Source organism: Pan paniscus, chromosome 11 (assembly GCF_029289425.2).
Source record: "Pan paniscus chromosome 11, NHGRI_mPanPan1-v2.0_pri, whole genome shotgun sequence".
Lineage (NCBI taxonomy): Eukaryota > Metazoa > Chordata > Mammalia > Primates > Hominidae > Pan > Pan paniscus.
This window is the reverse complement of record NC_073260.2, coordinates 121,050,812-121,075,222: the sequence shown is the minus strand read 5'-3', so window position 1 is coordinate 121,075,222 and position 24,411 is coordinate 121,050,812. Positions and strand designations below refer to the sequence as shown.

General features: G+C 36.6%; 1 protein-coding gene and 1 long non-coding RNA gene across 8 annotated transcripts in view; one reads left to right on the top strand and one right to left on the bottom strand.

Annotated features, from left to right (window-relative positions):
* Positions 1-15,798, bottom strand: part of RFX3 (regulatory factor X3) — a 308,074-nt gene extending 292,276 nt beyond the window's left edge. For 2 of the 6 annotated variants that reach the window (XM_055092195.2, XM_055092197.3), the window contains exon 1: positions 15,574-15,775. Coding sequence is in view for 1 of the 6 variants with exons in the window: in XM_034967073.3 (XP_034822964.1) it covers positions 14,319-14,340 (22 nt within the window). In the remaining 5 variants the exon portion in view is untranslated. The other 4 variants (XM_063594035.1, XM_008976997.4, XM_055092194.2 and 1 more) reach the window with 4 other exon arrangements.
* A 133-nt stretch (positions 15,799-15,931) lies between these two features.
* Positions 15,932-24,411, top strand: part of LOC106635088 (uncharacterized) — an 84,061-nt gene continuing 75,581 nt past the window's right edge. The window contains exons 1-3 of one of the 2 annotated variants that reach the window (XR_008619799.2): positions 15,932-16,609; positions 18,507-18,553; positions 20,037-22,537. This is a non-coding gene — a long non-coding RNA (uncharacterized LOC106635088). Of the gene's footprint in view, positions 16,610-18,506; positions 18,554-20,036; positions 22,538-24,411 lie in introns of those variants that run through there. The other variant, XR_008619800.2, reaches the window with a different exon arrangement.

Below are 24,411 nucleotides of genomic sequence, written 5' to 3'. Positions count from 1 at the left end.
GAAAGTGGAATATGGCAGTAAAATAAGTAGAGATAGGAAGAAAGGCTGAAGTTGGCCACTGAGAAAGAAAGATACTCATCATAGGGGATTTGAAGTTCCAGACCCAAAAGTTTAGCTGCTATGCAAACAGGGTCAGGTTATAAGATACAGATCATTTCTTGCCCCCCCCAAAAAAAGCAACAAACAAACAAACAAAACTCTCCTTTAAATGTGAAGAGACAGTGTTCTTCCAAATTAGAGCATTAAGTTATTGAGGAGTTACTCAAACATAGAATAAGTGGATCAATATTATTATTCCCACACTGAAAGTGGCTGATTTTTAAATTACATCCTATAACGCAAAGGTAGTACTGGTCAAATTTAAAACTAAACAACTTTGAAACACTAGAATAAAACTGCCTGTGCTTTCATTGATACTAAACAGAATGTAAAATAATAAAAAGCCAAATAAAATTATACTTTGATTTTAAGTACAAGGTATCTAAAAGCACAGAAAAAGTTACTACTATAAATGTTGAAACTCATATTGCATTAAATTCATAAGGAAATCTATAAATATTTCTGAAAATAACATGTACATTCTATAATCTTTTGTTTTGCAGGGTTACATTTACGTTTTATTCACATATTGTTTGGCTCATCAAACTTTATACTGGTGTTTTCTTCATACACTGTATCTTCTATCTACTTTTGAAAAGTATAAAAATCTAATAGGCAGAATTACATAACGAAGATGTTTCCTAATGTCAGTTAGAATTATATATAACCCTTTGAGAAAAGAAACAGTTTAGTTCTAAAATAAGATCATTTAATTAGTGTATCACTTTGGTTATTTTGTATCACTTTACTACTCAGTTTGTCTAGTGACTCTGTACAGAAATATTTTTAAAGACCGCCACAAAATATATTAAGTCATACACAATTCCACTGAACCCTTTGGATCATATTGAAGTTTGGCAATCAAAGTTATTATACAAACAAAAAATGCAAGCTTATTTAATGCACTGTATTTACCTCTTCATATCTTAATCATTTAATTAGGTTCAAACAAGGAAACATCAGCTTTTAAAAAGATTTAGGTATAAATTTTGTGTTGTTTATTAAAATGCCATTAATCACTATTTGTTATAATACTAGTCTGCTCATTATAGAATAGTTTCATGTAATAATACTATTATTACATGAATAACGATTTTTTTTGGCTATAGACTTTAGAATTGTAAAATAAACTTCTTTCATACCAGTCTGGCCTCAGTCAAATAAAAAAACTAAGAGAAGGAACCTCCTCATTCCCTGAAGATACTAAACCACAAAATATTAAACTGCTTTGAGTGATATCATAAACTATCAGTACATTAGCTCTTAGATGTCTCTTCCTTTATGTTCTATTAGAAACAAAATGAGTAGCAAACTTTGAAGGAAATATTCCAGAAGAAGCAGAAGATAGTTGGTTCTCTTCCCCCATCAACTTACAAAATGACTCAACTGTTTACTCAAATATACCCACAAACAAAGTTAAAAGAATGGCAGACAAAAGATAACCCCATTTCACCTTTGGGAGAGTTAGTCTTCAACACAGGTTTCTTCAAATATGGGCTACTGTCCCTGGACTTTCTCCCTTTCTTAACAATGGGTCAGGATTCAAGTAAAGGAGACTTGAATTCAATTACTAAACAAAAGATATGACCGGAAACCAAGAACAAACTTCCTGATTTAGAAATGCTGTGCTTGTAGGGTAACTACAGTCAACAGTAATTTATTGTACACTTTAAAATAATTAAAAGTATAATTAGAATGTGTGTAACACAAGGAAATGGTAAATGCTTAAGGTGACAGATACCCCATTTACCCTTATGTGACTACTATGCTTTGTATGCATGTATCGAAATATCCCATAAATATATACCCTTACCATGTACCCATAAAAACAAAAATAATAAATAATAAGAGAAATGCAGTGCTGAGAGAAAAAAACAAGATCATTTTTAAATATTTTGTTTTAAACATAAGCATTTTTTCAAGTATACAGTGAATCTGTTGTTAGCATAAGATTTAAATATTTTCAAAGCAACACAAAGTAAAGAATGATTCAAGGTTATTTCAATATGCAAATATTTCAAATTATATAGCTTTAGAGCAATAGAAGGTACTACTTTGTTAAATCCATATAATGGGCATATGGGAGTTTATTATACTACTCCAGTGTAAGTTTTAAATGTTCCAAAATATAAAATGTTTTAGGAATATATACATTTATGGTACACAGTTTTTTACTATATACTGACTTTACAAATGTAGGCTGCTTTAGATATCAGATAAACTAATCAGATATCCCAACTGGATATGCTAATTTTGTGTTTTTTATATATTAATATATTACCTTGTAATAATAAAATAATTACAAGAAAACTCTGAGGCAACACCTCCATTTAATCTTTTCCATATACAATGTCTAGAAATAGTCAAACCTCATACAATACTAGTCAAAGATCCCAGCACCTTGTTATAAAAATTTCCAACAAACAAACAAAAAAACAAATGTGGTGCTCAAAAAGAGGCTAAGTACAATCTTTTTCCTTGGGTCCTCCCATTAGGTAAAAATCACAGTAAAGATTTTAAAAAGAAATTGTTCATTCAATAAATTATTTCACCATTCATAATGTAATTTTTCCATCTTATTTTTATCTTTATTTCCAAATTCTCTACTAATTTCATTCAACTCCACTTTTCAGTATCTCTTCCAACACTTTTTTATCCTTCTTGATTCCCAAATATCGTATGTCCTTTTTGTAACCCTCTACAATTGGAAACCTTAAAAAATATGTCCACATAGCTGAGAATATGCAATTTTGTATCTAATAACCCATTTCTCTCATTTCTTTATGCTCCTTAAAACTCAATGGAAATCTAAGTCATTTAGGGATTCCTACATTAACCAAAATAGTACTGCACTAAATATACATTGATATAAATCCTTTAATTCCTCATTCAAAATTAAAGCTAAAAGACAAAATAAAAAACCAAAAGCTTAGAGACTAATTTATCCAATTATCTTAGGTCTCTGCTAGAACGTTTTTGAATCAAATATTAGAAATGTCATCAGTCATAGCAGTGATATTATTACTAGATATGCAGAATATGGTGAACTGGGATTCATATTTAGTCCCTGAAATGATATTTCTTTTTCTCTACATTGTACTAGTCACTGTTCATACTCTAGTTTTTCAAATTATATGATCCTGCACTTCATTTTTTACCCCATTCCTTCTGATTAAGGTGTTGTTCTGGGCATGGGGTGCCATCTATTGGCATTCTTTCTAAGGTTTATAATCCAGAAGGTAAACTGGAACTTCCAAAGCTCCCAGATAATGTACATTTGGGAAATTCCAGGCAGCAATGAAAATTAACAAAACACATTTTAATAGAGAGGCTTACATCATTAAAGAAGGAAGTCTTTACTTCAAAGTTTATCACGGGCAGTAGGACTGGAAGTGAGTGTTGCATCAGGATCGCTACAATTACCTCCTCTCACAAATTACTCTGATCTGTATCTCCAGTTCATAGTCATTTGCATTTCTATCAACCCCCAAAAATGCTCAAGCAAACCTAACCCAATCAAAATATTAAAATAAATCTCTTTCCAAGTTCCAAGATAAAAGAATCCCACCTTACTTCCAAGACATATGGCATTCAAATCTTTGCTGAAATATAAACCCACAACTACTATACAGCTCTACTCATTCAATATTATTTAAAAGGTTTTACAATTCAAAACTTGGCAGACTTCTAAAAATAAGGAGAAGATCAAATGTTGATCCAACAGCACAATATTTTAACCTCCTATAATTGGAATGAATTACAATTTTTGTCTTTAACTACAATTTAATTCAATTTCAGCATTCATGGCCTTTATTAACTGAAAGTAGCCTCTAAAAATCATCATACAATGTGAGACACTATTAAAAATTGCTCACAAAACCACACGAAGGTCATTCAAAGAACTTCATCAGACAGTTCCCCTAATCTTTCTTTGCCTCAAGAAAATAGCACTGAGGTGGAAATACTAAATGTTCCTAACGATCCTCCAAGAGATGGATAATGCAAAAATCAGTGCACAAAAACAGTATTAATTGTTCTACAACACCAAGCAAAATGTAAATTAAAATGACTTTCTAAATATCTACATACACATACACAAAACACATTAAGTTAAACTCCATTTTTCTTAATATATCTACTACACTCTAATTGAAAAGTAATTTTTTTAACCAAGTTGTGTTTTGTTTTGTTTTGTTTTGTTTTGTTTTGTTTTGTTTTGTTTTGTTGAGACAGGGTTTCCCTCTGTTGCCCAGGCTCCGGGTTGTCTACAGCCTCCACCTCGAGGGCTGAAGCAATACACCCACCTCAGTCCTGAGGGGGTGGTACTACAGGCAGGCACCACTGCACCTGGCTAATTTTTTAATTTTTTGTAGAAACAGGGTCTCACTATATTGCCCACACTAGTCTTGAACTCCTGGGCTCAAGGGATTCTCCCAACTCAGCCTCCCAATGTGCTGGGATTACAAGTGTGAGCTAAACAAAGTATTTTAAAATGCTCCTAAGACACATGCAATATAATCATTTTATGAAACAAAGAATCTAAATTTATGGGTTTCCGTGTTATGTACTGATTTTTCATGTTGGGTTTTCACCATGGCACATCAAAATACATATTGTGCTTTTAAAGTTGTAAAGGTGATTTTCAGATTACTCATATAATAGCTTTTCATGTTTTTTATTAATGACCCTTAAACTGACATATCATCAAAATTCATCTCTGAGACTGTCATTAGATATAATCAGATGCCAATCAGCAAATGCCTGATGTGACAGATTTTACTCTTTGGTTATTTAAAATAGCATAAATAGTATCAGGGGAAAACCTAAATTCTAATGCAAAAACATATATCCACAAAACCATTTATCCAAAGCAAAACATAAAGAGGTAGATTTAAGGCATCACTACTGTTACCTTGCTTATGAACTAGATTTTCTCACCAGTCTTTTTAATTCCTTTCTAAAATTTGTGAATGACTAAATCAAAATTCAGGTTCCTTAAAAAAGAAAGATATTATTTTCCATGTACTAATGTACTAATGGATAGATATATACAGATATATTGATTCTTTAGAAAAAAGGAATCACTAACAAAATTAAACAGAATGCCCGTCTGCACAAAAATAGATGTATTGTGCACAATATTACAGTGGGTAAGGAAAGAAATCTGGAAGAAATACTGGATCACCTGAGCCTTCTGTCTCCCACCTCCCTACGCTCCGTAAGTCCCAACTCAAGCCCCCACACCCGCCTGAACTTAATGGTCCAGGAAAATTAACTGGGGAAAATATGTAATGCACTGATGTCTAACAATAGAAACAGGATATGATTCCTAAATGTATCTGCTTTTCCTGCCCTTCTACAGCAACCTCCCCCATTCCTCCACAACTAAAACATGGAGGAAACTTAACTGACAAGCAAAGAATCTCTAAAATGGTTTTGAACATTAAAGTAAATTATGCTGACTGAGGCTGAAGGGGATGAGATATATTTTAAAGATGTAAGTTATACTGAAATACACAAATGCTATTAGGCATGCAAATCTGAATGTAGTCCAGAAACTTGAAAATGTCTAAGTTAATCAGTAAAAAACAAAGCATTCAAAAACAAATTTTTTAAATCAATAATTACAATCTAAGCTTTAATATACTCCCCTATTAGGCTGGTAAAAGAGTTGAGATACAGCAGAATATATGACTTATTCTGAATAAATGCAAAAATGCTCCCTCTTTTAGCCTGCTATGTTCTAAAATCTTGAGAAGTCTACTAACCAAAGTAGTATTAAAGTAAAAAAAATTTTTTTTTTTGAGATGGAGTCTTGCTCTGTTGCCCAGACTGGAGCGCAGTGGCGTGATCTCGGCTCACTGCAAGCTCCACCTCCTGTATTCACACCATTCTCTCACCTCAGCCTCCCGAGTAGCTAGGACTACAGGCGCCCGCCACCACGCCCAGCTAATTTTTTGTATTTTTAGTAGAGACGGGGTTTCATCGTGTTAGCCAGGATGGTCTCGATCTCCTGACCTCGTGATCCACCCGCCTCAGCCTCCCAAAGTGCTGGGATTACAGGCATGAGCCACCGCACCCAGCCTAAACTAAAAATTTTTTTAAATTTAAGAAAATGTATACTTCTTAAACAAAAGACTATTTTTTCTGCTACCAAAGCTGAATTAAAAGAATGCTTATCCAAGTATAAACAATATTAAGAAAAAGAAAAGCAGTAACTATTACCGATGGAAAAATATGAGACTAGTGTGGAGGATAGCAATGCTTTCCAGACCAGGGACCCCAAAGTAGTCCAAAGGCTCTCAGAGCTTTGTCTAGACCTTGATGGGATTTTTAGCTCTTCTTAAAAACCAGTTGAATAGCTTCAATAATTGGGGAAGAAATGTCTTAAAAATGAGATCAACAGAAACCTAAATTAATTTTTATTCTGATCAGAGAGCACACATGCACTAGCTCGCTTTCGCACTCTCTTTCTCTCTCTCTCTCTATGTTAAATTGCCTATCCACATACTCGGGAAATTATGTCCTGTTTTAAATATCTCATTGGTGAGCAACAGACAGGAGGAGCCCCAAATGTCAGACACTTGTCTGGCACACATACATAGAGAAGCTGGCTCCGGCAGGAGCTCAAGCTGTGAGACTCAGCTAATTCCTATGTGGGTGAGAAAATGAGGGCACTTGGCCACCACTCTCTACAGAAGCCATTGAAATGGTGGAACCTTCTGAGACTTTGCTATAGGTATGGCCATTATGCTAGCACCAGGCTGTGGGTTTTCTTTCTTTCTTGTTCTTACCAGAAGAAACAATAAGCAAACAACTTGCTAGCCTTTGAGAACATGAGTAAGGGAAATGCCAATTCTTGGCTCCATGTTATTGGCATGTTTCCTTCCCTTTCCCAGTGTCAATCTTGCTACAGAATCATACATTGGAAAGGGCTTTAGAAATCCCATAGCCCTATTGTTTCATGTTACAGATGGAGAAACTGAGACCTATAGGGTATAAGTGACTAGGCTAAGGTTTTACAGTTAGAAATAGAGTGAGAACCTTTATTTTCTCTTTAACCTCCTTTGGCTAGCATTTTTGAAGTCCTTTATATCTTGGCCTGGTCACTCGCTGTCCTTTCTCCTTTTATCATCTTTCATTATATCTGTCTCCTCTTACCAACTAACACACTATTATTTTGAGGACAGCTGTCTCACTCTATTAGTTTTCCTAAGCTCAACTCCTATTACCCAATACCTCATTTTTGCCTAAACAGGAATTACCAAGAACCTCCAGAAATCTTGACCAAGCACTCTAAAGCAAAGGCAAGCAGTACTAGCTGGCTATTACTGCTTCTAATAAAAGTGAGAAAGGAGAATCCAGGAATTAAAAGTCAACAACAGCAGGCATCTGTGATTGTGCAAACACAGTATTTATGGACTACAGATTTAACCCTAAGGTACTTAGCCAGAGGCCAGTACATAGCCAGGACTAAGAAGGGAGCCTTCTGAATCAAAACCACACTCAAATTACATAGTTAGTGCAACAAGGTTATAAATTTGTCCAAGAGGACAGTCAGATGAGTAGAAATTGTAAGATAATAATAGACTATCAGAAATGGTAAGAATAACCATACAGTCACGCACCACATAACGTTTCTGTCAACAACAAACCACATCCCATAACAAAATGGAGCTCAAAAATTCCTATAGCCCAGTGACATCATAACCAACTAAACATCTTGACACAATGCATTACCTTTTCTACGTTTAGATATGTTCAGATACACAAATACTTATCTCTGAGTTACAAGTGCCTACAGTATTCAGTCCAGTAACATGCTACGCAGGTTTATAGACAAGAACAATATGCTATACTATATAGCATAGGCGTGTAGCAGGCTATACCATCTAGGTGTGTGTTAGGTACACTCTATGATGTTCACACAATGATGAAATCACCTAACTACGTAATTCTCAGAACATATCCATATCATTAAGTAATGTATGACTGCATAACCTGACCATCCAAATCACATTTCCTAAACTTTTCCCAAAAGTTCCTTTTAAATCTGTGTCAAATTCACTGGCGAAAGGAAGCAGAGGAGGTGGCTAAGCTAAGAGTCAGTCTAATTGATATGTTGGGGCTAATTATCTACAAAAATAACGCAAAGGGGGTCATATAACCAAACACTTAACGGGAGTGGGGAGAATGGTGAATTGAGTGACACAGACAAACATCTGTACAATATACAATGCTTTGGCAAAAAAGAAAAGACATATAGTATCAGGTAAATTCTCAACTGAAATATATAAGTCAAATTTCCAGTTTGAGAAAGATTAGGACTGTTTATAGATCACTCTAAAATGAGAAAAATATTTCATTCTGATGAAAATGTTCAGGAAAAATATAGAAATAAAGGAAATTACTGAATAGCAACTTTAATAATTAAGCAGCCAACTTGAAAATGTTACTTAAACATCTTTAATATCTAATGAAAGGAAGCCACAGGTGATATATTTACTCTATGATTTCATATTATATATTACACTAAATAATGTTCCAAGGTTACTTTACAACTCAAGATTGGGATTGACAAATCATCCCAAAATTATTTATTGCTGTAGGTACACAAGTAGTAACCTCACACATTTTTCTACCCTTAGTAAAGTAACAATTCTAAGCAATGCATTATAAAAATGTAGAATAATTCTTTGATAAACTCATCTTTACACAACTGACTAGACTATTTATTATTATTAAACTTTACTGACTACATTCAGTATAAAGTTTATAAATAGGGCTAAGACTGTTTTCAAATAATTCATGTATAACGTGAAAATAAAAATATAAGTGGGACAATGAACTGGACAATGGGAGTATAACAGATAATGAAATATTACATCATTAGTTCTTAATCTAAAATCCTTTGACCAGGAGAGTTATGCAAACCTAGTAAAAGGAGCCCATTATAAGGCTGCAGAGTAAAACTAAAACATAACTTTGGGCTAGCATTCTATTAATTCAGTGTGATAAGACTGCTTATCAAATGATAATCCAAGCCTGTGATTGGCAGCTTGTCTGTGCCTTATTTTTTAAAGTGGAGGAAAAAGAATAATTATTATTTAATGAGTATAAATTGGTAAGCAAAGTCTTTCAAAACTTTTTGGGCTCATTAAAAAAGGGATGGTCGAAGGATTCTTAGGTAGCAAAAAGATTAGAATAGGTATTTTCTCAGCCTTCCCTAATAATAAAGCCAACACGTATTGAACACATATTGTGTCAAATACTGAGCAAAGTACATTACATAAATTATCTCCTTTAATCCTCACAAAACCCCATAAGGCAGGGAAGATTGATCCTATTTTTCAAATGAGAAAACTGAGGTTAAGTGAAGGTAATAACTTGTCCAAAGTCACACAACTAATGAGATTATCTGAAATCTGACTCCAAAGCCTGTTATTCACCAGTATACTTATTCTATCCATCTGTTTAAAGAACAAAACCTATTTATACCTATTTATTGATACTCTAAACACGTTTCCATTTTTAACTGATTTGTTTTCACTAAGAACACTCTGCATTTGATATGAAATAAAAACTACAAATATAAAGATTTTTAAGCAATACAACTTGTTATAAAGTATACTTTCAAAAATCTAGCCTGGGCAATGTAGCAAGACCCTGTCTCTACAAAAAAAAAAAAAAATTGAAATGTTTTAAATTTTAAAATGATGGCAACAGCCTGTAGTCCTAGCTACTCAGGAGGCTGTGGCAGAAGGACCACTTGAGCCCAGGAGATTGAGGCTGCAGTGAGCTATGACTATGCCACTGCACTCCAGCCTGAGTGACAGAGCAAAACCCTGTTTCAAAAAAGGAAAAATCTTAGTGGCAAAAACTAACTGGTAAACTGTAGGACTTTATTTTTAAAGAAAAATGCCTAACCTATTTTAGCAAGACCAGTATTTAAACATAGTGTTACTTTAATAAATGTTTTGGATTCTTTGAGGCAGTCTAACACACATGAACTACTATGCCTTGTAAGGTTACTTTATAAAAATATCACAATTAACTAATTATAGTAAAATGTGGACTAGTACAGATAAATCCATTATCAAGATTAAAAAGTTTATATGCTGTAACTGTATCTTTCTAAGCTAACTTAAGGAAGGTATCACTGTTTCAGTATGTCTTTTAGAGTATATATTGCTGTGAAAAGAGTCGATGATACAAGAAGTAGCCCAAGATTGGATTCAGTATTCTCCTAAAAATCTCTCACTGAACAAATAAAATACAAAAAGCAATATAAGATCACTCTCAGTTTAAAAGTATATGGCACACAGTAGGGCTGGGAACCTAAAAGTTTTCAGATAATAAGCCAAATTAAACAATCAAGCCAGCCTATTCCAACGGCATGAAGTACGGATTGCATTCGTTTCTGTTTTTGGTGTTTTGAGACAGGGTCTTGCTCTGTCACCCAGGCTAAAGTGCAGTGGCATGATCATAGCCCACTGTAACCTTAAACTCCTGGGCTAAAAAATTCTCTCACCTCAGTCTCCTGAGTAGCTTCAACTACAGGCATGCACCGGAAAGGCTGGCTAATTTTATTTTACTTTTTTTTACAGAAATGAAATCTTGCTATGTTGCCCAGGCTGCTCTTGAACTCATAGCCTCAGGTGATCCTTCCGCCTCAGTCCCAAAGTGTTGGGATTATAAATGTGAACCAATACAACCAGCCAGAATTATCTAGATAATGTCAATACTATTTTATTATGAATTAGCCTGATAACCACTATTGCCATTTATTTTTCCAGTGCAGTTTTTTTAAAGATTATACAATAAAAAGCATATCACTAATTATGCCATGTAAAAGTGTTATAAGAATGGACAATTATTGATATGTGCTAATCATATGAAATTTAAGAAGTATAAAGCCACATATCGCGAAATAGTATGATTCTCAGGGTAACCTAAGTTTTGAAATAAAGATTAAAATATCTACATAAGATAATCAACATATATGCCTATAGGACTAATGCCAGACAGTGCCAAAGATATCAATCTTTATATTGTTATATGTTGCGGTAATATGTATTAGTACACGAAGTTAGGTTCTGATGTGAAAGTGCCAATTAAGATAGTATGTTAAACTCCATAAAAATAAGCCTATTATATGCTTCAATGCATATATAATTAAAAATTTTCTCTTTAAATAAAAGTTCTAGTGAGTTCACATTCTTAGTGATAATAATCTCATGTTGCAAACAGCACAGCACCCTCTGGTGCATCTGTTATAAGAAATATAAAATTCCCACAGAAAAGGACAGAATTGTAGAGTAAAAGTGAACCTTAGAAATCAATAGGTTGATAGTTTTTTTATTTACTGCAGTACATATTTTTGAACATTAATACTTAAAAATATTATCATTTTAAAAGATCACTATAAACTTTATAGCAGTAAATGAAGTCAGGAAATGTCTTAGTTTGAAAATACTTAACCAACAAAAACAACACCTATTTCCAACATATAAAAAATGCTGTCAAAAAATTATTTCAGTAAAGGATGACAAAAGTTAACTTGTCATGTTAACCAAATTTCACTTTATTCAAATTGGCCTTGGGGTTTGACTTGGGTGTGTAAAATGTTCCTGTGTACTTTTTCTGGATTCAAAGGGAATTTACCATTATTTATAAGAATTGATAAGTGTTTTGTGAAAGAATCTGCAAGTTCTACCACTTAAAAATAGAATATTCAGAAATAAAAGTTATGTTAAATTATGAATCTTGAGTAGTTCAAAACTTTTACTTAAAAAAAAAAAACTTTTCCTAGAAAAATAACTCTAAAAGTAGATTTTACTAATAACAAAAGCAAAGGATGCCACCTGCTTTAGACAGCCCTTTTGTCAACCACTGGAAGTCCCAACACAATGCAGTAAAAAATGAAAGTGACACCTGTTTAAAGCAGCCATCTGTCCCTAACAAGCCAGATTTAGTCAAATCCACTTAATCTTGGATTTCCAAAATATGGGAACACTATGTATCTGTGAATAGAGAGGAATTTAAAACATACTTTGTCATGGCCACTGGGAATATATACCAAAGAGTTAAAGGCAAATTACTCAGTTATGAAAACTGTTTTTAAAGTAACTGAGCTCAAATAGAGGATTTTTAGCCAAAGGTTCAGCATTAAAACAAAATAACCAGGAGCCTCTCCAAAATGTTAAAGTTTACTTCTTCCCTATTCTCATTTCTTGTAACACATTCTCACTATGGATACTAAGAACAAAGTAATATTCCTATTACCGTTCTGGAAAAGTGTGCGTGTGTGTGTGTGTGTGTGTAACTTTTGCCACACATCTGCTGCTATGCCCACCCATTTAAACACAAACACACACACACACACACACAGACTTTAAAATCTGAAAACCAAAAATCATTATATTCTGCCTGCTAATTTCTTCAGCTGGAGAATACCAACACAATATCAACTTTCTCAAGAAATGAAAAATGTTACCAAAAAGTAACATACATTATCATTTAAACGACGCATAAAAACCAACTTGCCTTTAATATTCATTCATTTTTTAATTGCTATTTTTAATGGTAAAAAAATTAACCATAATAAATTGTTTAGGGTAAAATAAACTGTTCCAGGTTAAAGCACAGTAAGCTTATAAACTATAACCTTTTATTTGAGTACCAAAGTAGAGTACAAGACTATTTGAGTACTGGAGGAATAACACAAAAAAAACTAAGCATCACTACAACATTTAATGAAAACATTGTGAAACGATGCAAAACTTCTAGAAATTCATTAGTTTGCCATATATGTGTATATGTATGATGCCTACACCATTTAATATAATTCATAGGCAAAACACACCAAAACGACTGAGTTAGGCATTATGACATACATTGAATCACAGACATTTGACTATTCAAAACAAGTTACAAGTGACTTCTATTTAATAGTTTTAGTTTCAAAGCATGATCACTTTTACAAATTTCTATTAGTATAAAAACTGAAAACACAAGAGAGTATCAATACATAACATAGTCCCTTCTAGGAAAAATATTAAGAAAGAATAAAGTAAATGCTAAGTATCTATCCTTGTGTTTAATTTTTTAAATTTACCATTTCTCAGTGTTTCTGATTATTTAATCAATTCCACAGCAGCTCTAATAGCAATTTTATCCCACATATATGCTTCAAAAAATGGAAAAGTAATGAAATTCAATTTAAGTTCTGCTCTCAAATCAACTTGTGAATGAAAATCTAAATCACAGAAAACCTGAGCTATACATGAGTGAAATGCCTCAAAAAAAGTTCTCAGACACTGTAAATAAAATATTAAACCATAACATTATAGTATATAATTTACTTAACTGAAAACCTATTATGTAAATGGCATAAGGTCTGAAACTGTCCCAAGACAGCAAAACTCCTATTAACTTCAGAGAGAGTTTATAGGACCCAGGAGCTTCACCATCCAAAAGTGTTCAGGCATTTGACACTCATCTGAACAGAAAAAAAAATACAAGTTAGTATTAGAGATTTGCATGGAACCCAGTTTGGGGAGAGGAGGAATAATTATAAACAAATCTGAGTGCTCTGAGAAAGACTTCTTTCAGAACAAAATATCGTCTTCATTTAAAATAGCAATCACAAGGAAATGAATTGAAAAAGTTTTTTTAAAATCCCAACTCTTATTTTACAAAATATTAGCCTTAATAGCATTATAATTACCCACCCTGCTCGTTGACAATCTCAAGAATAATTAGTACTGTCACATTATTCACAAGCTGCTGTGTCAGTTAAATCAATATATGTTTGCTGTTAGAAAGAAGACTATTTGAATAAGCATTTTAAAACTGTAAATTAAAAACTTCAATATGTGCAACTACAATAGTACATTATATTTGTTTTAGCACACATTCATTATCAAAACTCTACTGATAAATCTATTAACTAAAAGTTAAGCTGAAAAAAATGAACAAATTTAGGGGATCTGTAAAACTGGGTTAACGTTAACCAAGAACCAACTATATAAGGACTAATAAGTATTCAAATCTACAGAGAAAAATAACTTTTAAAAGAAATACTTAAAAAGGAAAAAGTTCTCTCTCCTGAGCAGGTTCAAGTCACTGTCCAAAGAAAATCAAAAAGTAAATAAAAAGAATATGTTAAGTACACACATGCCTAGATCTTAACCAGAAAGAAAGTGAAATATACACACGTTTCAAGTTGAGAAGCTTCATACATTCTTTATGAACTTGACTTGAATTTCAACTCTCAAAGGAAAATTAGGAGATTAAAAAAAAAAAAACTCTTAAAGTACCATAACTGTCACAAATAACACTGTGAACTGAGTTCTCACAAAGCTTCCTTGTGTCCCTTCCCTGTTCATCACAAAGTCTCGTAACCACAATGAAAATTGTTAACACTATACTGCGGGGAAGGAGGATCATCAAAGTGAAACGGAACCTCACTACTCCCCCTCCCACCTCCACATGAAGGATAAAGCACTGTCAATAACTACTAACCCAAGTATCACAGATGCCCTGCATCCGGTTTAAATCACAAGCGCACACACACACACACACACACACACACACACACACACACCAAAGAAGAGAGAGGAGACAGACTTTAAAAAAGAAAAACATCTTTCCCAGTACAGCAAAGAGAGCCCAACGAACAGGCCCCAGGTTTCAATATGTGTGCAAGGGGTGTGTGGGGGGGGAGAAAGAGGGGGAGGGAAGAGTGCTGAATGGATATTAAGACTGTTTGCCGCACAAAGAAAATACAGTTTTAAAAAGAAAAAAGAAAACCATGAAGCTGATGATGGTGAAAGAAGAGCAGCCCATTCAGCACCAGGCAAAGAGGGGCAAAAATGAAGGGAATGGGCGGTGGGAAAAGTTCACCAACGTATGAGGATTAAAAATAACAAAACCCATAACAAGGCCTCACAAGTGAACAACAACAACAACAAAACACCACCTCTTGGGTCCCCCCCTTGCACATTGTTGTCTATTTCGGCTTTGAAAGAAGCAGGAAACAGCAGCGTTGGAAAAGAAGAAAATTAAAGAAAGAACAAATTCTTATCTCTTCACCTGACCCTCCTCCTCAGACCAGACCTAAGGGAAAGATCCAGCATCCGCATCGGAAAACTGTGGCTCCCTCTCCCGCTCGGCTCGCAGCCCCCCAAGCTCCCGCTCCATCCCTGAAGTGCGGCCGGCGCAGGGCCGGGGCCGGCGGGCGGCGCGGCGCCCACACCCCCGACCCAGCCGCGGCGCGCAGGGTCCATTGTAAACAAGCCCGGGGAACAGAGCCCCTCGGCGGTGGCGCCGCAGCGGCAGCCCCCGTGTCAGGAGTGAGACCCCAGCACAGCCACACTCGGCTCGCACACACGAACACACACACGCACGGACACACGCGTTCACACGCAGCCACACGCTCCCACACACATGTAGAGACCGAAGAATATTCACCTTGGCTGTGGATTATTGTGGTGTTGTTGGTGGGTGATGGAGATGGTGGTGGGGAGGAGGAGGAGGAGGAAGAGGAGGAGGAGGAGGAGAGGAGTAGTTGTTGTTGATGGGTAACAGTCGCCAGGACTACGGTGACTATGGCGCTTGATTCACAAGGCAACGGTTGCTATAACTCACAAAAGAGAGAGAGAGAGGAAGAGAGAGAGAGAGCGAGAGGGAGAGGGAGACACTCGCACGGGGAGGGGTGGGGGAGGGAAGAGGGGAGGAGGCGGGCCCGGCCAAGCCGCCGGAAGGGGAGGGCGCAGCGCTGTGACTGACGGCCCCCAAACCCGGGTGGGGTGGCGGGGTGGCGCGGTGACGGGGCACGAGGCCGGGATTCCACCGCAGGACTCCGAAGAGGTGCGCCTATGCTTGGCTGGGGCTGAGGTCACCAAGAGTCCTCTCGGAGGGACGTTACTACACGCGCTGGCGAAGCCCAGGAGTCGTGGTGCGAGGGGTACTATCTGTGAAACGAGGGCTGCCTGTCCCAGCAGCCAGCTTTGTACAGAGACGTCCCGGAGCCACGAGAGAGTAACGGCTAACCCGGGGGAGGGGGTGGCGAGGGTGATTCCAGGCACTTTGTGAAGAGACGAGCTATGGCGAGGGAAGAATCCACTTTGAAGAGCGGCCCCCGCCCCTGCCCGATACGTTACTTCCGGGGCGGGGCGGGCAGAGGGGCCCGGATGTGCCGCCGCTTTTTAGTTTCTGAGGCGCCGGCGGTGTTCCTGGTAGCGTCAGCCTCCTGGCTTTTCCTTTTCCTCTTCCTCGACGCTTCAGGGCTCCGCGGCCTGCGCTAGACTGGAGGGTCCGCGTCACTCTCGCCCTCCTGCTTTCCGCGCTCTGACCCGCTCCCGCCTCCTGAGGGCACGACTTGGAGGAGCGCGGGCGGCGGGGCGTGAGCGAGCTGCCTCTGCCGCCATCTTAGAGAAGGCGAGCGTGGGGTGTGCGTGGGCGCGAGTCGGCCTCCCGCGGTCCCGCCGCAGCGTGGCGCGGAGAGGTGAGGTCCAAGCGTGTCCGGCCCTCACTCCATAACGAAAAAGCGAGGTCATCACTCCCTATCTACAAGGGATGGGAGTAAGTGCCTGTAGAGAGCAAGAAATTGCCCTGCCCGGAGGCTGAGAAAACGCATTTGGCGGTTCCCCTCGACGGAAGGCGTAGAGGGGCGGGGTAGCTTACACCTGCCTGCGATACCATCCTGTTAGTTTCTAGTTCTGTTAGTTTCAGCCCTTAGGTGCTCATCCCTCTTTAAAGACCGAACTGGGAGTTGGACTCAAGCCCGGATCCTGTTACCTGCCGTGCTCTCCTCCCCCGTTACTCAGCCTACTGTAGCTGAGGGTCTTGCTGTTTGTGGCTGTATTGAGATAGACGAATGGCTTCCGTCTGTGTTGAATGTTGTTAACACAACCTGCCATCTCAAACACCCGTTGATAAGGCACAGCCTGTAATGCCTCATGGTTCAAACAGACTCCTCCAATTCTCTGCAGACTCGAGTCCAGCAGGCACATGCCCCCAGGCCCTGCCAATACCCAAAATCTCCCAACATTTGCCGCTAAGCTGCTTAACCAGGACAATGACATAGTAGAAGTAGAGCCTTAGGAAGTCAGTTCTCCTCTTGAGGCTTAATTTTTGCACCTGCAAGTAAGGGATTTGGGCCGGCATGCGTTCACCAGCGCTAAAATAATACTGAGCTCATTCTGTGTCCCAGAACTGGTGCTAAGTGTTTTACATACATTATCTCATGTAATCCCAACAACACCAGTGTTAGGTAATATTCGCATTTGAGGAAAAACAGGCCGAGAGTCCTAAAAGTCGGTGGTTTTAGTTTATGGCTGCGTGCCATAGAATACAAGGTTACCTTGTTTTAGGAACCAGCTACTTTGGGTACGTTTTTAAAAGTAATATTGTTGGCTTTGATAATCTCATGAGTTAGAGATGTTCTTACAATAATAATGTGTTGCAGTAGTGAACAGTGGTGAGCCTAGTGCTAAAGCTAAAAGGTTTCCTGACCCACTGTGGTAGTAAGGGCTTCTAGTCAGACAAATGATTGTGTGGTGACCAGTGTGGGTCCCATTTGACATACAGATGGGAAATGAGGTATACATTCCAGCTTTATGAAAACTGGTAGTCATTATGAATATTCACTTTATTGTATTTACTGATAAAGTCCTCATTCCTATAATGGTGTGTAGGGCTGTATGTTCACACTACATGGTTCTCTGAATAGCTTTGTTTTTAAAATTCCATTGTCTGTTATAGTTTGCCTGTCCCGTCTTTCATTGTCAGCTGTTGCTTTTTATTTTTGTCAGTGAACATAGTTCTATTATCCTTACCGCCCTTTTAATTTACTGCTCTTAATCTGCAAGCAAGAAAACCACATAGTGAACCTTGTGCAAAACTGTATCTCAAGAGTATAAATAGGTACTTCGAGGGACTATTAAAAAATAAGTGCAACCCTTGTGCTAGGACATTATAGAATCAGTTTTAAGCTGCTTAAATTTTTTTTTTTTTTTTTTTTTTTTTTTTTTGCCTTACAGATTTGGTCTTTTCCAGAGTTAGGAATAGATAAATTTCCTGAAGTTAATTCTTGAAAATTTAGAATTTAGAATATTTTCCCATGTTTTAGGATACTTGAGGATGATACAATTCTAACCATATTGAGGTTAATATTTGAAATGTTAGTGTTGCTGCCTGATAGGGTTTGGCTTTGTGTCCCCACCCAACTCTCATGTGAAATCGTAATCCGAAAGTGTTGAAGGAGGGGCCCTGTGGGAGATGATTGGATCCTGGGGGCAGTTTCTGATGGTTTAGCACCATCCCACTAGTGCTGTTTCAAGAGTGAGTTCTCACGAGATCTGCTTGTTTAAAAATATTTACCACTACCCCTCTCTCACCAGCCACAATGTGAAGAAAGTCCTTGTACCCTCCGCCTTCCGCCATAATGGTAAGTTTCCGTGAGACCTCCCAGTCATGCTTCCTGTTAAGCCTGCAGAACTGTGAGACAGTTAAACCTCTTTTCTTCATAAATTACCCAGTCTCAGGCAGTTCTTTATAGCAGTGTGAAAAGGTACAAATACACCACCACACTGAATCAGATAACCAAGATACCAGTTCAAGCTATAGAATCGAAAATACGGATTTTATATGCATGTATTGTTTAATACTGTAATTAGTTACAAAAGAACCCAGAAACCTTTTAACCCATAGTCATTGCTTGTAGGATTTTTTTTAGCCATTTTTTAAAGCTGCATAGATGCATCTTCACATATGTTGCATGTATGTTTCAGAAATAAATTATTTGCTAAGAAGTCACAGAAAAGGCCCAGTATTGGACCACTCTAACAGTTATCACCTATTATAGTGCAAAACACACTGTGTGATCAATAAAAAAAGGTACATAACCAAGCTAAAATTGGGCAGACATAGTTCCTGAATGTAAAATGTTCAACATTATCTATTAATTTAGAATGTTGTGTTTTAACTTGGATTGTTTTTTTCTCTCCGATCAGAATGATTGGAAGAGACATGGAATAACACATTTGTATCTGAACTACTTGAAGAAAAATCTGAAGCCCTGATGATATATATAGATTATGTATTTCATAAGTTACTTTAACACATTCGTAGTGGTACATTTCTGTATTATCTATTAGAGTGTTTTTGCCTATTCATATCCACTCCATATTCAAGGACTAATAAGTTATTTCATTATTATACTTTAAAAAAGAAAGGATGCATATGAAAAGATAAAATAGTGCTATGTGATAGGCTTGCTTCTGAAAAATAGTATGAGAGTTTGAAAAGTAATGTATGCTGTGGCACCTCATTGTTGAATTTGTGGTGAATCTTTTTATGAGAGAAATCACACCTGTTTTAAATTTTTTCATTTGATTATATCCTATTTTCTTCAATTGAGAGAGAGATGTAGAGTCTTGGGTTCTCTTATATAAAATGAATGGTTTCATTTGTACCAGTATTTATTGAGCACTTATGTGGAATACTGGATAATTTTATTACTCGATTGCTAATTCCCTTTACTAGATCTGAAATTCTGTGGATATGTGATAATTATTTAAAAATGATAAGAGAGTGATAGGGGCCAAGGTAATTCAAAACTGAACATAATTTGCCACCATTCTCTGGAGCACCCTCAAGCCTCCCTATCCCCACCTAAAGTATGATTTGGTTTTGAAAACAGTGCAATAATTTTTTCTGGTAGATTTGTCTTTCTGTGTTTTCTTTAAGTAATACAAACCAGCTGATTACTCGGCAGTTCTGAAGAGAGTGTGTGGCTATGTGTACACACGTTTGTGTGCATGTGTATGTCTTGGAATTACATTTTTACTCCAGCACAGAAAGATGATTATAGAATCATAAGTTGACTACCTTTGCTTAACACCAAATTACCTTTTGATGTACACATGCAGCTTTAAAAAAAAAAGTCTGGGGCCGGGCGTGGTGGCTCACGCCTTTAATCTCAACACTTTGGGAGGCCGAGCGGGTGGATCACCTGACGTCGGGAGTTCGAGACCAGCCTGACCAACATGGAGTTACCCCATCTCTACTAAAAATACAAAATTAGCTGGGTGTGGTGGCGCATACCTGTAATCCCAGCTACTTGGGAAGCTGAGGCAGGAGAATCGCTTGAACCTGGGAGGCAGAGGTTGCGGTGGGCCGAGATCGCACCATTGCACTCCAGCCTGGGCAACGAGAGCAAAACTCGGTCTCAAAAAAAAAATAGTCTGGAAACAATTCAAATGTATATCAATAGGAGGATGGGAAGACAAATTGTGGGCCCAGCACAATGACTTAACACCTGTAATCCCAACACTCTGGGAGGCCAAGCCATGAGGATCACTGGAGGCCAGGAGTTTGAGACTAGCCTGAGCAACATAGCAAGACTCTGTCTTTACAAAAAAAAATTAAAACTTAGCTGAGCATGTTGGCACATGCCTGGAGTCCCAGCTACTTGGGAGGCTGAGGCAAGAGAATTGCATGAATCCAGGAGTTCAAGGTTGTAGTGAGCCATGATCACACCACTGTACTTCAGCCTGGGTGAGAGCAAGACCTTGTCTTAAAAAAGTAAAAGAGTAAAACAAATTGCGATACAGTCATACGATGGAGTACTATTGAGCAAGTCAAAGGAAAGGACTGCTGATACAACATGGACAAATCTCAAAAACATTGCATTTGGCAAAAGAAGCCAGACACAGAGTACATAGCATATGAATCCATTTATATAAAATTTAAGAACAGGAAAAAGTAATCTATGTTTAGTATCTTCTTATGGCAGAGGCAGTAGGTTGGGATTTTAGTGGAAAGGATTATGAGGGAACATGGTAGGATGGTGAAAATGTTCTGCACTGTCTCAGCTGCACTAATGACATATAGCTATTAAAATCTATTAATTAAAACTTAAAATTCATTTCCACTGTCACATTAGCTACATTTTAAGTGTTCAATAGCCACATGTGGCTACTGCCTACTAAGTTGGACAGTGCAAATACAGACTTCTGTTATCTCAGAAGTTCTACTAGAGAGTTCTAGTCTAGACCTTGTTTTATGCAGGTGTTTACATTTTTCAAAATTGTAATTAATATGCATTATATGCCAGTAATACCTGCCCCCAAACCCTATAAATCATTAATAGAATTTTTATTACTCTATTATCTACTAATTAGCCCACGTTTTCCATAATATTTTTGTTCAACCCTGGGGAGAAAGGATAAATAGTAAAATTCTTGGCAAATTTTCAAATATGTAAGTGTGACATACAATAGATAGCATTGATTTTCCGCTCCAAAAAAATGAGTTCTGCTACTTCATAATTTTGAATGCATCTAGAAACAAGAAATTTCTTTTGAGGGCTTAAAGTGAACTCTAGATGAATACAGAAAAAATTTTTTCTATTGGAATCAAGTATCTTAAACATGGTGGCGATCATACAACCTTCTTCTAAGGTAACACTTAAGAGCGTTTTGGGAGATTTTGGTGCTAGCTCTATGACTAGGTTTAGAAAGTCAAATAAGCTCGGTAGGTAACACTTCAGACTCAAGCCTTTTGGAGGTAGAAGAAAACTAAGTTTGTAAGTGAAGGATAAAAAGACCTGAATGATCTCAATTCTAAAATTCTGATTTTAATGGATTTTAAGAGATGGAATACCAGGTGAATTGATTCAAAATATTAAATATATGTGTTTATATAGTACTTCAGTGAAATTAAGAAAAATTTTTGGTGGAGTAAGTACCTTAATAATGTTAATAAATATTTCTACCAGTGTTTTTTAAGACCTTTGTGAACCCCAAGTAGATTTTTACAAGACAATGAACTTTAACTGTTGAAGATTAATTATTATAAATGAATCAGCAGTTCATGTCAATAATATGTGCTGGAAAGTATTTTCTCAATTATTGTCAATTATATATAAAAAATGATTTTATTTGATCCAAATTCTTTAACTGCCAAATTGTTGTTTTTTTTTCTCTCTCTCTCTCCCCCCCCCCTCTCCTTCTCTCTCCCTCTCTCTCTGCCCCCTCCCTCTCTCCCCACCTTTCCCTCTCCCTCTGCCTCTCTCTCTTCCTCTCCCTCTCCACTTCCTCCCTCCCCTTCCCTTCCTCCCTTCCTCTACCTTTTTTTTTTTCTTGTAATGTAATATGTAGTCTGGAGAAAACATCTCCCAAGTTCTGTTGGGCCATTCTCCCTATTGGAAGTATACTAATAGTATCTTCTCACTGGAACATGTCATATATGTCACCTGCCCCACATACTGATATCACAATAATATGTAAAACCTTCATTTAAATTGTTTTTGAATGTGTATATCAGTTGTTACAGCATATGACTGAACTTTTTTCATCCTTAAAAATTTTTTAAGCAATATGACACAACCACTAATGAAGAAAAGTAAAGATTACTGATTGACATTACATGTATTTGCCTCTTGATGCCTTGTTTGTTTTGAAAGAGAGAATTTACGTGCGTGCAATATTTTTCCAAAAATTTTTTTTAGCTTACTAACATTTTTGTTTTGAGGGCAGGGAACAGAAAAATATACATTTTACAGTGGGGTGTTTAAAACACTTGCCCGCAAGCACTGTTTGAAATGTTATATGGTGCTACTGTCATAAAAGAGATTAAGGGCCAGGTGCCATGCCTTACACCTTTAGTCTCAGCACTTTGGGAGGCCAAACCTGGGCAAGAAAGACACCCTGTCTCTACAAAAAAATAAAAAAATAAATTAGCTAGGCATGGTGGTGCGTGCCTGTAGTCCCAGCTACTTGGAAGGCTGAGGCAGGAGGATTACTTGAGCTCAGGAGTTCAAGGATGCAGAGCCATGGTCACACCACTGCACTCCAGTCCCAGTAAAAGAGTAAGACCCTGTCTCAAAAAAAATTTAAAGATTAAGGCCATTTTAAAGACTTGGTTTGAAGACTTCCAACCCCATATAATATTAAACACATTAAAATACATCCACATCACATAAAATATACATGACTAAAAATTGAGTTTAAAAATGACAATAATGGTATGTTTTGTAGACATTAATTACATAGTTTTTATTTGCAACTTTTCATATTTTGAAGTCAACGTTTTTTTTTTAGATCCCCAACATTTTCAAAAGACCTTGAGAACTGCATAAATCCTAAGCATAGTGATTGATGGATAAAATGGCCCTGAAATAATAGTGGCAAAAGTGAATTTAAAACAATTTGTTTCTTAGGCTTTTTTTTCCTTCTTCCTATAAAGGGAGGGATTCGTTAATAGATCCACTGAGATCATTATAGTGAACTTTGTGCTAGTTTCACAAAGATCAGAAAAAACTAATAAAAGGGTGATTACTTAAGTGTACTTGAACTCATTACCCTAATTTGGCACTACAACCTTCATTAAAAATTGATATACTTCAATATGAAAAAATAAAGACAGTTGGATTTGCTTTATAGGGTTATCTTACTTGTAACTTCAAATGTGTGACAGTAATTATAGACTACTTGTTAAATGTTACATCATTTTTCACCCAGAAGTAACAACCTTTAGAGGAAAAACACTAATTTGTTTGAAGATTGATAATAGACAAGAAATGTTAAGTGAATAATAAGATTATAGAAAACTGTATGACAAAGATTTTTTATAGGGTTAAACATGCCTATTTTGAAAGTGGATAAGTTTAAGATTAAATTCCTACTTAAATGAAATAAGTAAAATTGCATAAAATATCCATATCATTTTCTTTTGAGGCAGTACTGTCTCAATGACCCTACAATGAAATACAAAGCACTGACTTTCTGGAAAAGCCAGAAACCATCAGCGTCTAAGGAATCAGCTGCAGAGGTGGCAGAATTGAATGATGTATATAATAAGTGGATCTACACCGGAGCTTAATCTAGGTGGAAGTTCTTCTCACTGCTGAGAGCACATTAGGGAAGTATCTATTATAAGAGTAATTTCTATAAGACTATTTTTAAGTTAACTTAGTTGTACAATTAAAACATAACTTGTTAGCATCTCTTGAAAAAGCCATACCTCTGTATTTGACAATCATCTTTGGAAAAGAAACAAAATTCTGAAAGTTTATTGTAGACTTCAAAAGATACAACGCTTACCTGCCAGAAACAGGTAAGACAGGCTGGAAGTTGTAATAACTTTTGGAAAGGAAGTTGACAGGAACGTTCCTCGAATATCCACAATCTTAATCTCATGTCAACTATAATGAAGCAATGTAAAGGTGAGAAAAGGAAGAAACATTATCATAATCCACCGAGATGATTACTGTGATCTTTTTTTTTTTTTAAGTATTGTGGT